Below are 11,178 nucleotides of genomic sequence, written 5' to 3'. Positions count from 1 at the left end.
GGCTCGACATTCTCTGGGTCCGTCTGTGCTGTAGTCTGTCAGGCTTTCCTTCCTTTTTAAGGCCAGACCCTATTCCACTGTAGGGATGGGCCGTGTTGGCTTAGCCCTTGCCCCCAGATGGACGCGTGTTCCTCTGTCCTCTTGTGAACGGCATTGCTGTGAACACGGGTGCACAGGCTTGCTTCCCTGCAGGGTGTTTGCCATAGGTGGGAGTGCTGGGTCACTGCGGCGCTGTCCCGACGCCGCCCCGCCTGCTGTCCACGGTCGCGCACGGGGCTATGTCCCCACGGGCGCCCTGATGGGGGCGAGGCCGCTCCTCCCGACGGTGACCTGTGTCCCCAACGATGAGCCATGCCAAGCCTCTCTTCCCCTGCTCGCCGGGGTCACGGTCTGTGGGTGGACGCGGGGATGGAGGTGACCCCCGAGGAAGACGGCCGACCGCCGACCAGGGCCTTGTGCTGTGCTCCCGGGGCTGAGCCAGGCGGCCCCTGAGTGTTCTCAGCTCAGAAGACCCGGGACTCACTTGTGACCCCCTTTCTTAGACCTAAGGCCTCCTCGAAGCCCTCCGCCTCCCTGCTGCCGGGGTCCCAGGCTCCGCCCATGGGGGCAAACCGTGCCCTGGCCCAGCCCCCCAAGGATCGGGGTCACTTGACCCTCCAGCTGGCCAGCGGCCCGGCTGCCTGCCCCAGCGCACCTCCCGGCTCCGCCAGGTCCTCCGGGGAGCCAGGCTGACCGCCCATGGGCTCCTCTTGGCCCGCAGCGCTGCGGGGGTCTGTGTGTGGGAACCGGCCCGCCTGTCTGCTGCCTCCCTCAGGCCCCACCCCTGGCCAGAACCCACCCTCCTGGGCAGGGGCGGGCGGGTCCCCCGGGCCCAGGCCCGGAGACGGCAGTGTGTCCGGCGGCCTTTCAGGGACAGTCTGTGACCTGGCCCACCCGAGCGGAGCTCTGCCGTGTGGAGCCAGCGGGTCACAGGCCCCAGGAGCCGGCAAGTGAGTCCTCTCGTCCAAATATAAAGCATTTATTGTCTTCGGTCGTCAGGAGCACAAAATACAAAAGAGAAAAGGCACCCACCCCCGGGTCCTCAGTCGAGGCGGCTGGGCGGTCCCGGTGGGCTCAGGCCTCAAACACGGCGCACCCGGAGCACAGCACTCTCTCGTGAAGGTCGCCCCCGCAGCTGAAGAGACCGGGCAGCGGAGGAGCTGCGTTAGGGCAGTCACGAGGGGGGGGCCCCTCGCCCGCACTCACTTCCCCGGGGAGGCCCCGCCCCCACGCCCGCACTCACTCCACATGGGCGCACAGAGCGCAGGCCACGGCTCCGCAGCTGCAGCAGGTGCGCACGCAGCGCGCACACAGGGCCCGCTCGCACTGGCCGCACGCCGCCTTTCCGTCCACGGCCCGCACGCACGAAGAGCAGGCTCCCGATGCCGCCCCAGCCGGGTCTGTGCGGAAGAAACACCGGTCAGCCCAATGGTGACCGGGAGCCCTGGGACCGGGGGCTTCCCCTCGCCCCCCGGAGGACAGCAGGCCACCCTCCTCCAGCGCCTTACCCACCACTAGTCACCCTGTGCGGAAGCACAGAGCTTGGACCGGTTCACCAGGGGGAGATCCCAGCTGGCTTCCCTGAGGCCCACCTGCAACTCTCAGCACCCAGAGGTCGGGAGCCTGGGCCAGCTCTTCCCCTGACCACCTGCAGCAGAACTCGCCAGGCCTTCAACCCCTGGCGCGTCTCACAGCTGGGTTTCAAAGTGTGGTCCCCGTGTCCTGGCTTAACACAGGGGCTCCTGGGCCCTGGGGGGTGGGAGTTTTTAGCCAGTGATGCACGTGACAGTCTGAGGCTACAGCACACTGCAGAGGGATTTGGATGAGAGCTACAGGTGGAAAGCAGGCGGGACACCCACGGGGGTCACCCAGAGGGGTGTCTGCTCCTTTCGATCCAACGGTTAGAGCTGTTCACAGCTCCCACACCTCAGAGGTGGCAGAGCCTCCTGCAGTGGCAGCCTCCGGGCATTTGCCCCGCTCTTGGCATCAGACTCCAGCCCAGGAGGAAGAGCCCCCGCCCCATCCTGTCTGCAGCAGAGACCTGGGAAGCGCCTGCCGTAGACCTTACTCACCAGCCTCGGAGGCCTGCGCTCGACTCCGGGTCAGCCGGCCGTCGGGCCCAATCAGCATCTGCCCGCGCGCGGCCCGAGGGGCTTCTGTGGGGCCGGGCCTCGGGGACTCCGGCGTGTGGACGATGGCGCAGCCTTCCTCCCACGCAGGGTCCATGCAGGCCTGGGCCCCACGGAAGAGGAGCTGCGTGGTCTTCTCTGGGGAGGACAAGCATTGCCCGCTTACCCCCCTGTGGTGTGGAAGCCCCTGCGGGGCTGCCTATCCCCGGAACCGTGTGTGCCGAGCCCTCCTCTGAGCAGTCTTCCAGCCACCCGGGACCAAGCTGCTCCTGGCGAGGCTGCCCTCCTGCCCGGGCTCAGTGGGCACCTCCTCCAGCCAGGTTCTGCACCCTGCAACCCCATCTGGGCTCCCCCGTCCGGTCACTCTGCTCATTTTTCATAACGTGTGGCCTCACCTCCTCCCCAGAACCCACAGGCAGGCCTCCTTCGACAGGGGAAGCTCTGCGCTGTGGATCACCAACTAAAGCACAGCAAGAGACTCAGAGCTGAGCCTGCAACCTTTCGGCTGCTGCAGAGCTCCTGGCAAGGTACCCCATAACTTTCCAGACCTCTGTGGGGCCCGGACATCTCCCTACCCCTGAGCAGCAGCTTTCCATCAGGGTACTACGGGCTTTCACAAGGTCAAATGCTAGGCGCCAGCCCCAGGAATGCTCTGTGGTTGTCTGCCCTGTCCCAACAGAGCCAGGGTGGAGAGCTTAGGAGCTGCTGGCGCTGGGTGATATCGACAGAAACACATGGCTGATAACTCAACCGGAGTGATGATAGCCTGCCACACGCAGCTCCTCCTCCTCTAGTCTCCCCATTCATAACAGGGTGGATGACAGCCTGCCACACGCAGCTCCTCCTCCTCTAGTCTCCCCATTCATAACAGGGTGGATGACAGCCTGCCACACGCAGCTCCTCCTCCTCTAGTCTCCCCATTCATAACAGGGTGGGACTGGGGTGGGGCGGGAGGGCAGGTCATGCAGTGAGGCTAACACTTGTCTTCAAGGGCCTGTGGCCAGTTCAACATAAAGAGGCCAAAGGTAGAGACTTGGAAACATTACACATTAGTTCACACGGGCCTCACGATGTCCTGCCTGTCTCAGAGAATGTCCAGAGAGCCTAGCACTCCCTCCCCAACAGGCTCTGAATGGGACAAGCTCTGCAAGTGCTCCAGGACATCGTGGTCAAGAGCTAGATTGACTTGTGTGTGTGTGTTAGTTGCTCAGTCGTGTCTGACTCTTTGCGACCCCATGGACTGTAGCCCGCCAGGCTCCTCTGTTCATGGGATTCTCCAGGCAAGAATACTGGAGTGTGTTGCCATGCCCTCCTCCTGGGGATCTTCCCAACCCAGGGATGGAACCCAGGTCTCCCTCATTGCAGGAGGATTCTTTACTGTCTGAGCCACCAGGGAACCCCTTTCTTCTTTCTGTTTGCAGTGTTTCCGTTTTTGGAATGTCCTGAGAGAGGAACAATTGCAGTTTGGCCCAAGTACCCTAGGCTTCACTCATTTACATCACCTGCTAACCCCTCCAAAGTGATGATCAGTATTATCAATGCACTCAAAAATGTGCATGAGGAAGCCAGAAGGGAAGGCTTAGGTCAGGGCCCTCACATCTCTCCAACCGGACAGTCCAGCCGCGCTGAGCCGGACAGCACACTCCAGCTGCCCGGTTTTTGCACAGGCTGTTCCCTCTGCCACGAACTTCCTTCCTTTCCCTCTCTGCCTGCCTAACCCCGCAGGAGCTGGCTTTGACTCTGTTCCTCCAGGAGACCTGAGAGCCTGCTGGGGTCTTTCGGTGACCCGTGCCTGCCCCTCAGGAGAGTCTTCCTTCGACTGGCCCCCCAGCAAACCGGGAGGCAGGGTCTCCCGCAGAGGCACCGCCTGGCAAGGAGGGCGCGCTCCACACAAGCCTCTCGGGTTATAAGGGGTGCCTCTGCCGGCTTTCCCACCGGGACGAGTCCCGCGAGGCGGGACCCGGAGGCCTCTCGCTGGGCTGGTCAGATCAGAGCGGGCTCCTGTGAGTCCAGTATTGCCGCAGGACCGAGCCCCGACTCGGCCCCACGCAGAAGCCGTCCGTTTCGGGAGGTGGGGAAGGGGCAGGTCATGGACGCGGGAGCATTCACGCCGTCCTACTCGCCGCTCCTAAGACCGGTCAGGCGGCGGGCAACACGGGCCCCGGCTCAAGGGGGCGCGGTCGGCGGGGACCCCCCGCCCAGCCCCGCTTCGCCGCACTCACCGAAAATCTCTCGCGTGAGGCGCTCGGCGCACACGCCGCGACTCAGCTCTCTCTGGCCGACACGCACTTTGAGCTGCAGCGGGGCCGCATCCGCGAAGGGGCAGCCCCGCTTGGGCATGGCCGCGGCCCAGAGCGGCTCCGCTCGGCCGCCGCGCCTCTCTTGCCCGTGACGTCACAGCCGCGCGCCAACCCGGCGCGGAGCGGGGGCGGGACTAGCACGCGGCGCGACGCGGGATAGGCCCAGGGCGAGGGCGGGGGCGGGTCTCTTGCTCTGGGAGGTGGGACTCAGAGGCGCGGGAAAGTCCGGGGAGAGGTCAAGGGTCAGAGCGGGCGCGCCACGGGCAGGGATACGGGACGGCAGTTTGGTGCGAAAGCGCCGCGGGATAGGCTGGGGACGACGTGGGGGCGGGACTCGTGAGACACGCGGCCCGTGATAGGCCGGAGGCGACATGGGGGAGGGACTCGTCTGAGGGGGCGAGGACTCATATGAGGCGGCGCGAGAAAGGCGAGCGTATTGGCTGTTTCTTTGGTCCGTAAACAACTCTTTTCTTTTTTTTTTTTTAAATTTATTCATATTTTTAATGGAAGAATAATTGCTCTACAGAATTTTGTTGTTTTCTGTCAAACATCAACATGAATCAGCCATAGGTATAACTCTGGAAACTCATTATATTTCTTCCTTTATATCACCAATGGTCTGAGGAGGATTCACTTTTTCGTATTTCTTTATTTTTAACACCAGAAACATTTTGTATCGGGGTATAGCTGATTAACAATGTTGTGGTAGTTTCAGGTGAACAGCAAAGGGACTCAGCCATACATAGACATGTGTCCCTTCTCCCCCAATGCCCCCTCCCGTCCAGGCTGGTACAGTGTTGAGCAGAGTTCCATGTGCTAACTTTTCTTTATTTCTTAATTTGGAGGAACGTCTCGCCTACACAAGTGGAGAGTGCCTTACACTGGGCCATTCTGGGCCCTGCTACGTCATTTGGAGTAGGTCTGAGGTAATGTTGGGCTCTGACCGAGCAATGAGACTCCGGCCCCACCCAGGCTTCTTACCGCTGCCTGCCTGCCTGACCCTTGTCCTGCCAGCTGGCCCAGGGGCCATCCAGCATGTTCCTCTGTAGCCTGGATTTCTGGTGACAAAGCCGAGGGCCTCAGGCTTACAGGACACGCCCCACATGAGGCACGTCACAGCCCTGGACACTGACCCCTTCTAGAACGAATAGGGGCGAGGCCAGCCTGTGGTCCAGGTGCCCCTTCCCGCCTGGCCTGGTGGGTCTGGAAGACCAGGTCCGGAGGGGGCTTTGGCAGCGTTTTCCCTGTCGTGTGGCTGTCGTGTGGTACTATTCCTGTTAGCCATCTGCAGTAACTGTGACTGAAGAGACGCTTGATTGGTTTTATCCTAGAAATAGACGAAATTCCCAGGAATATTGTTTTTAATCTTACAGATCTTGGGAATTTTAAAAAGTTTCTTTGGGTTCAGATTTGAAACTGCCTTAGACTCTTTTCAGTCACAGTAAATATTCAATAGATGCAAAACATTGTGATTAAAAGAATCTTGACAGGTCTTCTATTTCAACTTAATTTTAAGAAATATTTGTTGAGGGCCTGGTCAGTGTTGGATTCCTTTTCTAGAGGTGCTAGTAACAAAACTCTCAGACTGGGGGTGTAGACAATACACATTTCTTCTCTTTAGTTCTGGGAGTTGGAAGTCCCAGATTGAGGAGGGCAGAGCTGACTTCTCCTGAGGCCTCTTCCTCATCCCCTTCTCTAACAAGGACATCAGTCAGACTGGATTAAGACGAAGCCATGAGACCTCTTGAAAACTTAATTACATCCTGGTTTCTCAAAAAGTTGAAAATAGGACTACCATGTGATCCAGCAATACCACTTTGGTGTATACAGAGGAATTGAAACCAGTATCGAAGTGCTGTGCCCCCATGTTCACTGCAGCATTTTTGCAATAGCCAAGACATGGAGACAACCTAAGTGTTCTTCTATGGATGAGTGAGTAAAGAAATGAGTGATATTTGGAATTACATGTAATGAGATAGTATTCAGCCATAAAAAAGGCCATCCTGCCAATTACAACAACATGAATGAACCTGGAGGATGTTTTGCTAATTAAGTCAGAGAAAGACAAATATAGTAGTGTATAATTGCACTTACATGTGGAATTCAAAATCATCAGAGAAGCAGAGTATAATGGTGGTTGCCGGGCGCTGGCATTGGGGGAAATGGGGAGCTGATGGTCTGATGGTACAGACTTCTGGTTATAAGATGGAGAAGTTCCATGGTTCTAATAATGTACAGCACAGTGACTAGAGTTAACAAGTATTATGTACTTGAAAGTTGCTAAAGGTAGATGCTAAATGTACTCACCATAACAAAAACAGCAAAATGGTAATTACATGACGTGAAGGATGTATTATCTCACCTTATCATGGTTTGCAATATGTATGTGTATGAAATCATGACATTGTACACCTTAATGTTATAAAAATTAAGAAACAGAAACCTCGTTTAAAATGGAGTCAGAGGGACTTGCCTAGTGGTCCAGTGGTTAAGATTCCAGGCTCTCAAAATAGGGGGCATGGGTTTGATCCCTGGTTGGGGAACTAGATCCCACATGCAACCAAGAGTTCAAGCATGCTGCAACTAAGATCTCGTGTACTGCAACTAAGGCCCGGCACAGCCAGACAGATAAATCGATATTTAAATAAAATACAATGGAGTCAGAGAGAATTCCCTGGCGGTCCAGGGGTCAGGGCTCTGCATTTTCACTGCTGAGGGTTGAGGGTTCAATCCCTAGTCAGGGAACTAAGATTCCACAAGCGGCACGGTCAAAGATTTAAAAAATAAATTGGAGTCAGGAGGCCAGAAGAGGGAGCAAGCACACCCTGTGTGTGTGCTGTGTGCTCAGTCACTTCAGCCGTGTCCGACTCTTTTCTATGGACTGTAGCCCGTCAGGCTCCTCTGTCCATAGGATTCTCCAGGCAAGAATACTGGAGTGGGTTGCCATGCCCCCCTCCAGGGGATCTTCCCGACCCAGGAATTAAACCCTATCTCTGGTGTCTCCTGCATTGCAGGCAGGTTCTTTACCTACTGAGCCACCTGGGAAGCCAAGCACACCCTGCCACACCACATTAACTGCAGACCCAATAGGAAGAGAGCACCTTGCCGTACTTCACTAATAGGAGGAGGAAGGAAGAACTCCACTCCTGGCAACAAGCCAGCCAGTAAATGACCGCTTACATGCCAAAGTCTCAGTTTCCACCAATGGACTCTTTGCTTAGACGGGCCCCTCCTAATTATCCCTTCTCCTCTATTAAAGAAGTGCCTCTTCTTTGTTCTCCAGACTTGCCTGTGGTTTGCCATAGATTGCATGTTCCAAATTGCAACTCTTGGCTGTTTCCGAATAATTCCATTTTGCTGGTCTCTTTTATTGTTGTAGGTCAACAGTGTATAATTAAGGTGTGCATTATATGTGCCAATTACTTGTTCTGTGTCAATTATATCTTGATATATGTTGGATCATAGGAAAAGCAAGAGAATTCCAGAAAAAAATCTATTTCTGCTTCACTGACTACACTAAAGCCTTTGACTCTGTGGATCACAACAAACTGGAAAATTCTTAAAGAGATGGGAATACCAGACCATCTTACCTGCCTCCTGAGAAACCTGTATGCAGGTCAAGAAGCAACAGTTAGAACTGGACACGGAACGACAGACTGCTTCCAAATAGGAAAAGGAGTACGTCAAGGCTGTATATTGTCACCCTGCTTATTTAACTTATATACAGAGTTCAGTTCAGTCGCTCAGTCATGTCCAACTCTTTGCGACCCCATGGACTGCAGCACACCAGGCCTCCCTGTCCATCACCAACTCCTGGAGTTTCCTCAAACTCCTGTCCATTGAGTCACTGACGCCATCCAACCATCTCATCCTCTGCTGTCCCCTTCTCTTCCCTCAATCTTTCCCAGCATCAGGGTCTTTTCAAATGAGTCAGTTCTCGCATGAGGTGGCCAAAGTACTGGAGTTTCAGCTTCAGCACCAATCCTTTCAATGAATATTCAGGTCTGATTTCCTTTAGGATGGACTGGTTGGATCTCCTTGCCGTCCAAGGGACTCTCAAGAGTCTTCTCCAACACCACAGTTCAAAAGCATCAATTCTTCAGCACTCAGCTTTCTTTATGGTCCAACTCTCACATCTATACATGACTACTGGAAAAACCATAGCTTTGACTAGACAGACCTTTGTTGGCAAAGTAATGTCTTTGCTTTTTTTTTTCTTTGCTTTTTAAGATGCTGTCTAGGTTGGTCATAACTTTTCTTCCAAGGAGCAGGTGCCTTTTAATTTCATGGCTGCAGTCACAATCTGCAGTGATTTTGGAGCCCAAAAAAATAGCCTCTCACTGTTTCCACTCCCCATCTATTTGCCACGAAGTGATGGGACCAGATGCCATGATCTTAGTTTTCTGAATATTGAGTTTTAAGCCAATTTTTTCACTCTCCTGTTTCACTGTCATCAAGAGGCTCTTTAGTAGAGTACATTATGTACTCTATGCAGAGTACATCATGTGAAATGCTGGGCTGGATGAATCACAAGCTGGAATTAAGATTGCCAGGAGAAATATCAACAACCTCAGATATGCAGATGACACCATCCTTATGGCAGAGATTGAAGAGGAACTAAAGAGCTTCTTGATGAAGGTTGAAGAGAAGAGTGAAAAAGGTGGCTTACCACTCAGCATTCAAAAAACTAAGATCATGGCATCTGGTTCCATCACTTCATGGCAAACAGATGGGAAAAAATGGAAACAGTAGTAGATTTTATTTACTTGGGCTCCAAAATCACAGCGGACGGTGACTGCAGCCATGAAATTAAAAGATGCTTGCTCCTTGGAAGAAAAGTTACGACCAACCTAGACAGTGTATTAAAAAGCAGAGACATCACTTTGCCGACAAAGTTCCATATAGTTAAAGCTATGGTTTTTCCAGTAGTCATGTATGGATGTGAGAGTTGGACCATAAAGAGGCTGAGCACGAAAGAAGTGATGCCTTTCAGCTTTGATGCTGGAGAAGACTCTTGAGAGTCCCTTGGAGATCAAACCAGTCCATCCTAAAGGAAATCAACCCTGAAAATTCATTGAAAGGACTGATGCTGAAGCTGAAGCTCCAATAGTTTGGCCGCCTGATGTGAAGAGCTGACTCATTGGAAAAGACCCTGATGCTGGGAAGATTGAGAGGAAGAGAAGGGGATGACAAAAGATGAGATGGTTGGATGGCATCACTGACTCAATAGACATGAGTTTGCTTAAAGCCCAGGAGATGGTGAAGGACAGGGAAGCCTGGTGTGCTGAAGTTCATGGGGTTGCAAAGAGTCAGACACAACTTAGCGACTGAACAAGAATAGCAATCACATGATTGATAATTCTTTTTAAGTCCTTACCTCCAAATACAGTCACAGTCTGAGGTGCTAGGAGTTGAGGTGTCCACATGTGAATTCCAGGAGGACACAAGCTAGCCCATAAGTGGCGCCACGCTCTGTGCTAGGCTCTCGGGGGTGGTGTTGGGCAGAGCCAACTGGGTCCCTGCCCTCTGGTGGGACAACTGTTACCAAAGGGGAAGTACAAGGGGCTATGGAAGCAGAGTAAGGAGACCTACCTTGCCCAGAAAACTGGCTGGCCAGAAGCCAAACACAGGCAAGGCATCTGTGGAATGGCACAACTTGATCTTAGAAAGTCGGACTTTCTGGAATTGAATACGCGTCAGATGAGGAAGGGACATGCGTTGTGTTTCCCCAGAAGTGCAGCAAAGCTCCCCTCCGACAAATGCAGAGGGGCAGGACTGGCCGGAAATGTTTTCGCTAAAATGTATTAATCACAGTTTCCCCGGGGTCCTAAAATTTTGAGTTACTTATCATCTCAGTTGTGTACCATGGTTGCATTACTTTGAGTGACTGTTAGATTGGGAAATAGTTTACTGATAGTACAGCTGTGTGTACGAACGTCCACTGGAGTGCCCGGATGGTCCGTGCGTCCACATCCACCCGTTCCCATGGTGACCCGGCACCCCGCCCCGCCCCCGCAGGAGTGCTCGGTGCTCGGTGCTCGGCATTCCACCCCGCAGGGCGGGCTCGCTCTGCGCACAGCCCTTCGTGTCTGACTTCACCCTCAGCTGGCTGACTCCAAGACCGTCCAGGGTCCCACACCCCTCCGTGGTCTCCTCCTGCTGTTGCTGAGTGTCTTCCGTGTGTAGATGGACCACAGTTTTTGTTGACCTGTGTACAGGCACCTGGGCCGTGCCGGGTTTCGGCTCTGATGAAGGCAGCTGCTCTGAACATCCCCTTCTAAGGCTTTTTCTGGACATTCATGGGTCAGTCTCTAAGAGCGGAATGGCTCAGCGGTAGGGTAATGAACATTAACCTTCTGAACAAAACGACAGCTTTCCAAAGGACTTCAAAAACACATTTTATCGAGCAACATCCTCAAATCACTTACTTGTCTTTTCCCCACATATTCAGTTGAGACCAGTGTAAGCTCCTCTATCCTGGGGGTCTGCTGTTGGCGCCAAGGAGAGAGGGCACCAGGTTATAATTGCTCAGACCCTCACAACACCTGATACTGAGAGAAGGCGGCTAACCTCACCCCCCACCCTCCCATCTCTGGACCACACAAGGGCGAGGATGCCGGTGCCAGGCGAGAATGACGTCCCCTCTAGTTTGGTGTCTTTTCTGTAAAACTTCTGCAGGTGCTCAGACATACTGCCTGGGGCTGCCTCCC

The 11,178-nt window shown here is 54.2% G+C and overlaps 1 protein-coding gene across 2 annotated transcripts; it reads right to left on the bottom strand.

The window, feature by feature from the left end:
• Positions 1-1,002: 1,002 nt before the first annotated feature.
• Positions 1,003-4,575, bottom strand: SIVA1 (SIVA1 apoptosis inducing factor). Of its 2 annotated transcripts, none has more exons than XM_043922544.1 (4): positions 4,391-4,575; positions 2,112-2,306; positions 1,283-1,439; positions 1,003-1,199 (listed from the first exon to the last, which is right to left on the bottom strand). In XM_043922544.1, exons 1-4 carry the CDS (start codon positions 4,506-4,508, stop codon positions 1,121-1,123), a joined length of 549 nt encoding a protein of 182 aa, XP_043778479.1. In that variant the 5' UTR covers positions 4,509-4,575; the 3' UTR covers positions 1,003-1,120. The 2 variants fall into 2 exon arrangements, with proteins under 2 accessions (XP_043778479.1, XP_043778480.1); XM_043922545.1 differs by having other exon boundaries at positions 1,003-1,174; positions 4,391-4,571.
• Between the last annotated feature and the right edge of the window lie 6,603 nt (positions 4,576-11,178).

This window comes from Cervus elaphus, chromosome 13 (genome assembly GCF_910594005.1).
Source record: "Cervus elaphus chromosome 13, mCerEla1.1, whole genome shotgun sequence".
NCBI lineage: Eukaryota > Metazoa > Chordata > Mammalia > Artiodactyla > Cervidae > Cervus > Cervus elaphus.
The sequence above is the reverse complement of the archived record's forward strand: the minus strand, read 5'-3'. Positions and strand labels throughout refer to the sequence as shown.

Coding starts and splice junctions, on each gene's coding strand:
- SIVA1 (XM_043922544.1), bottom strand. CDS start 4,508: ATGCCCAAGCGGGGCTGCCCCTTCGCGGATGCGGCCCCGCTGCAGCTC. Junction 1,440..2,111: donor AGCGCAGGCCTCCGAGGCTG/GTGAGTAAGGTC, acceptor TCTTCCGCACAG/ACCCGGCTGGGGCGGCATCG. Junction 1,200..1,282: donor GCTCTGTGCGCCCATGTGGA/GTGAGTGCGGGC, acceptor GCCCTAACGCAG/CTCCTCCGCTGCCCGGTCTC.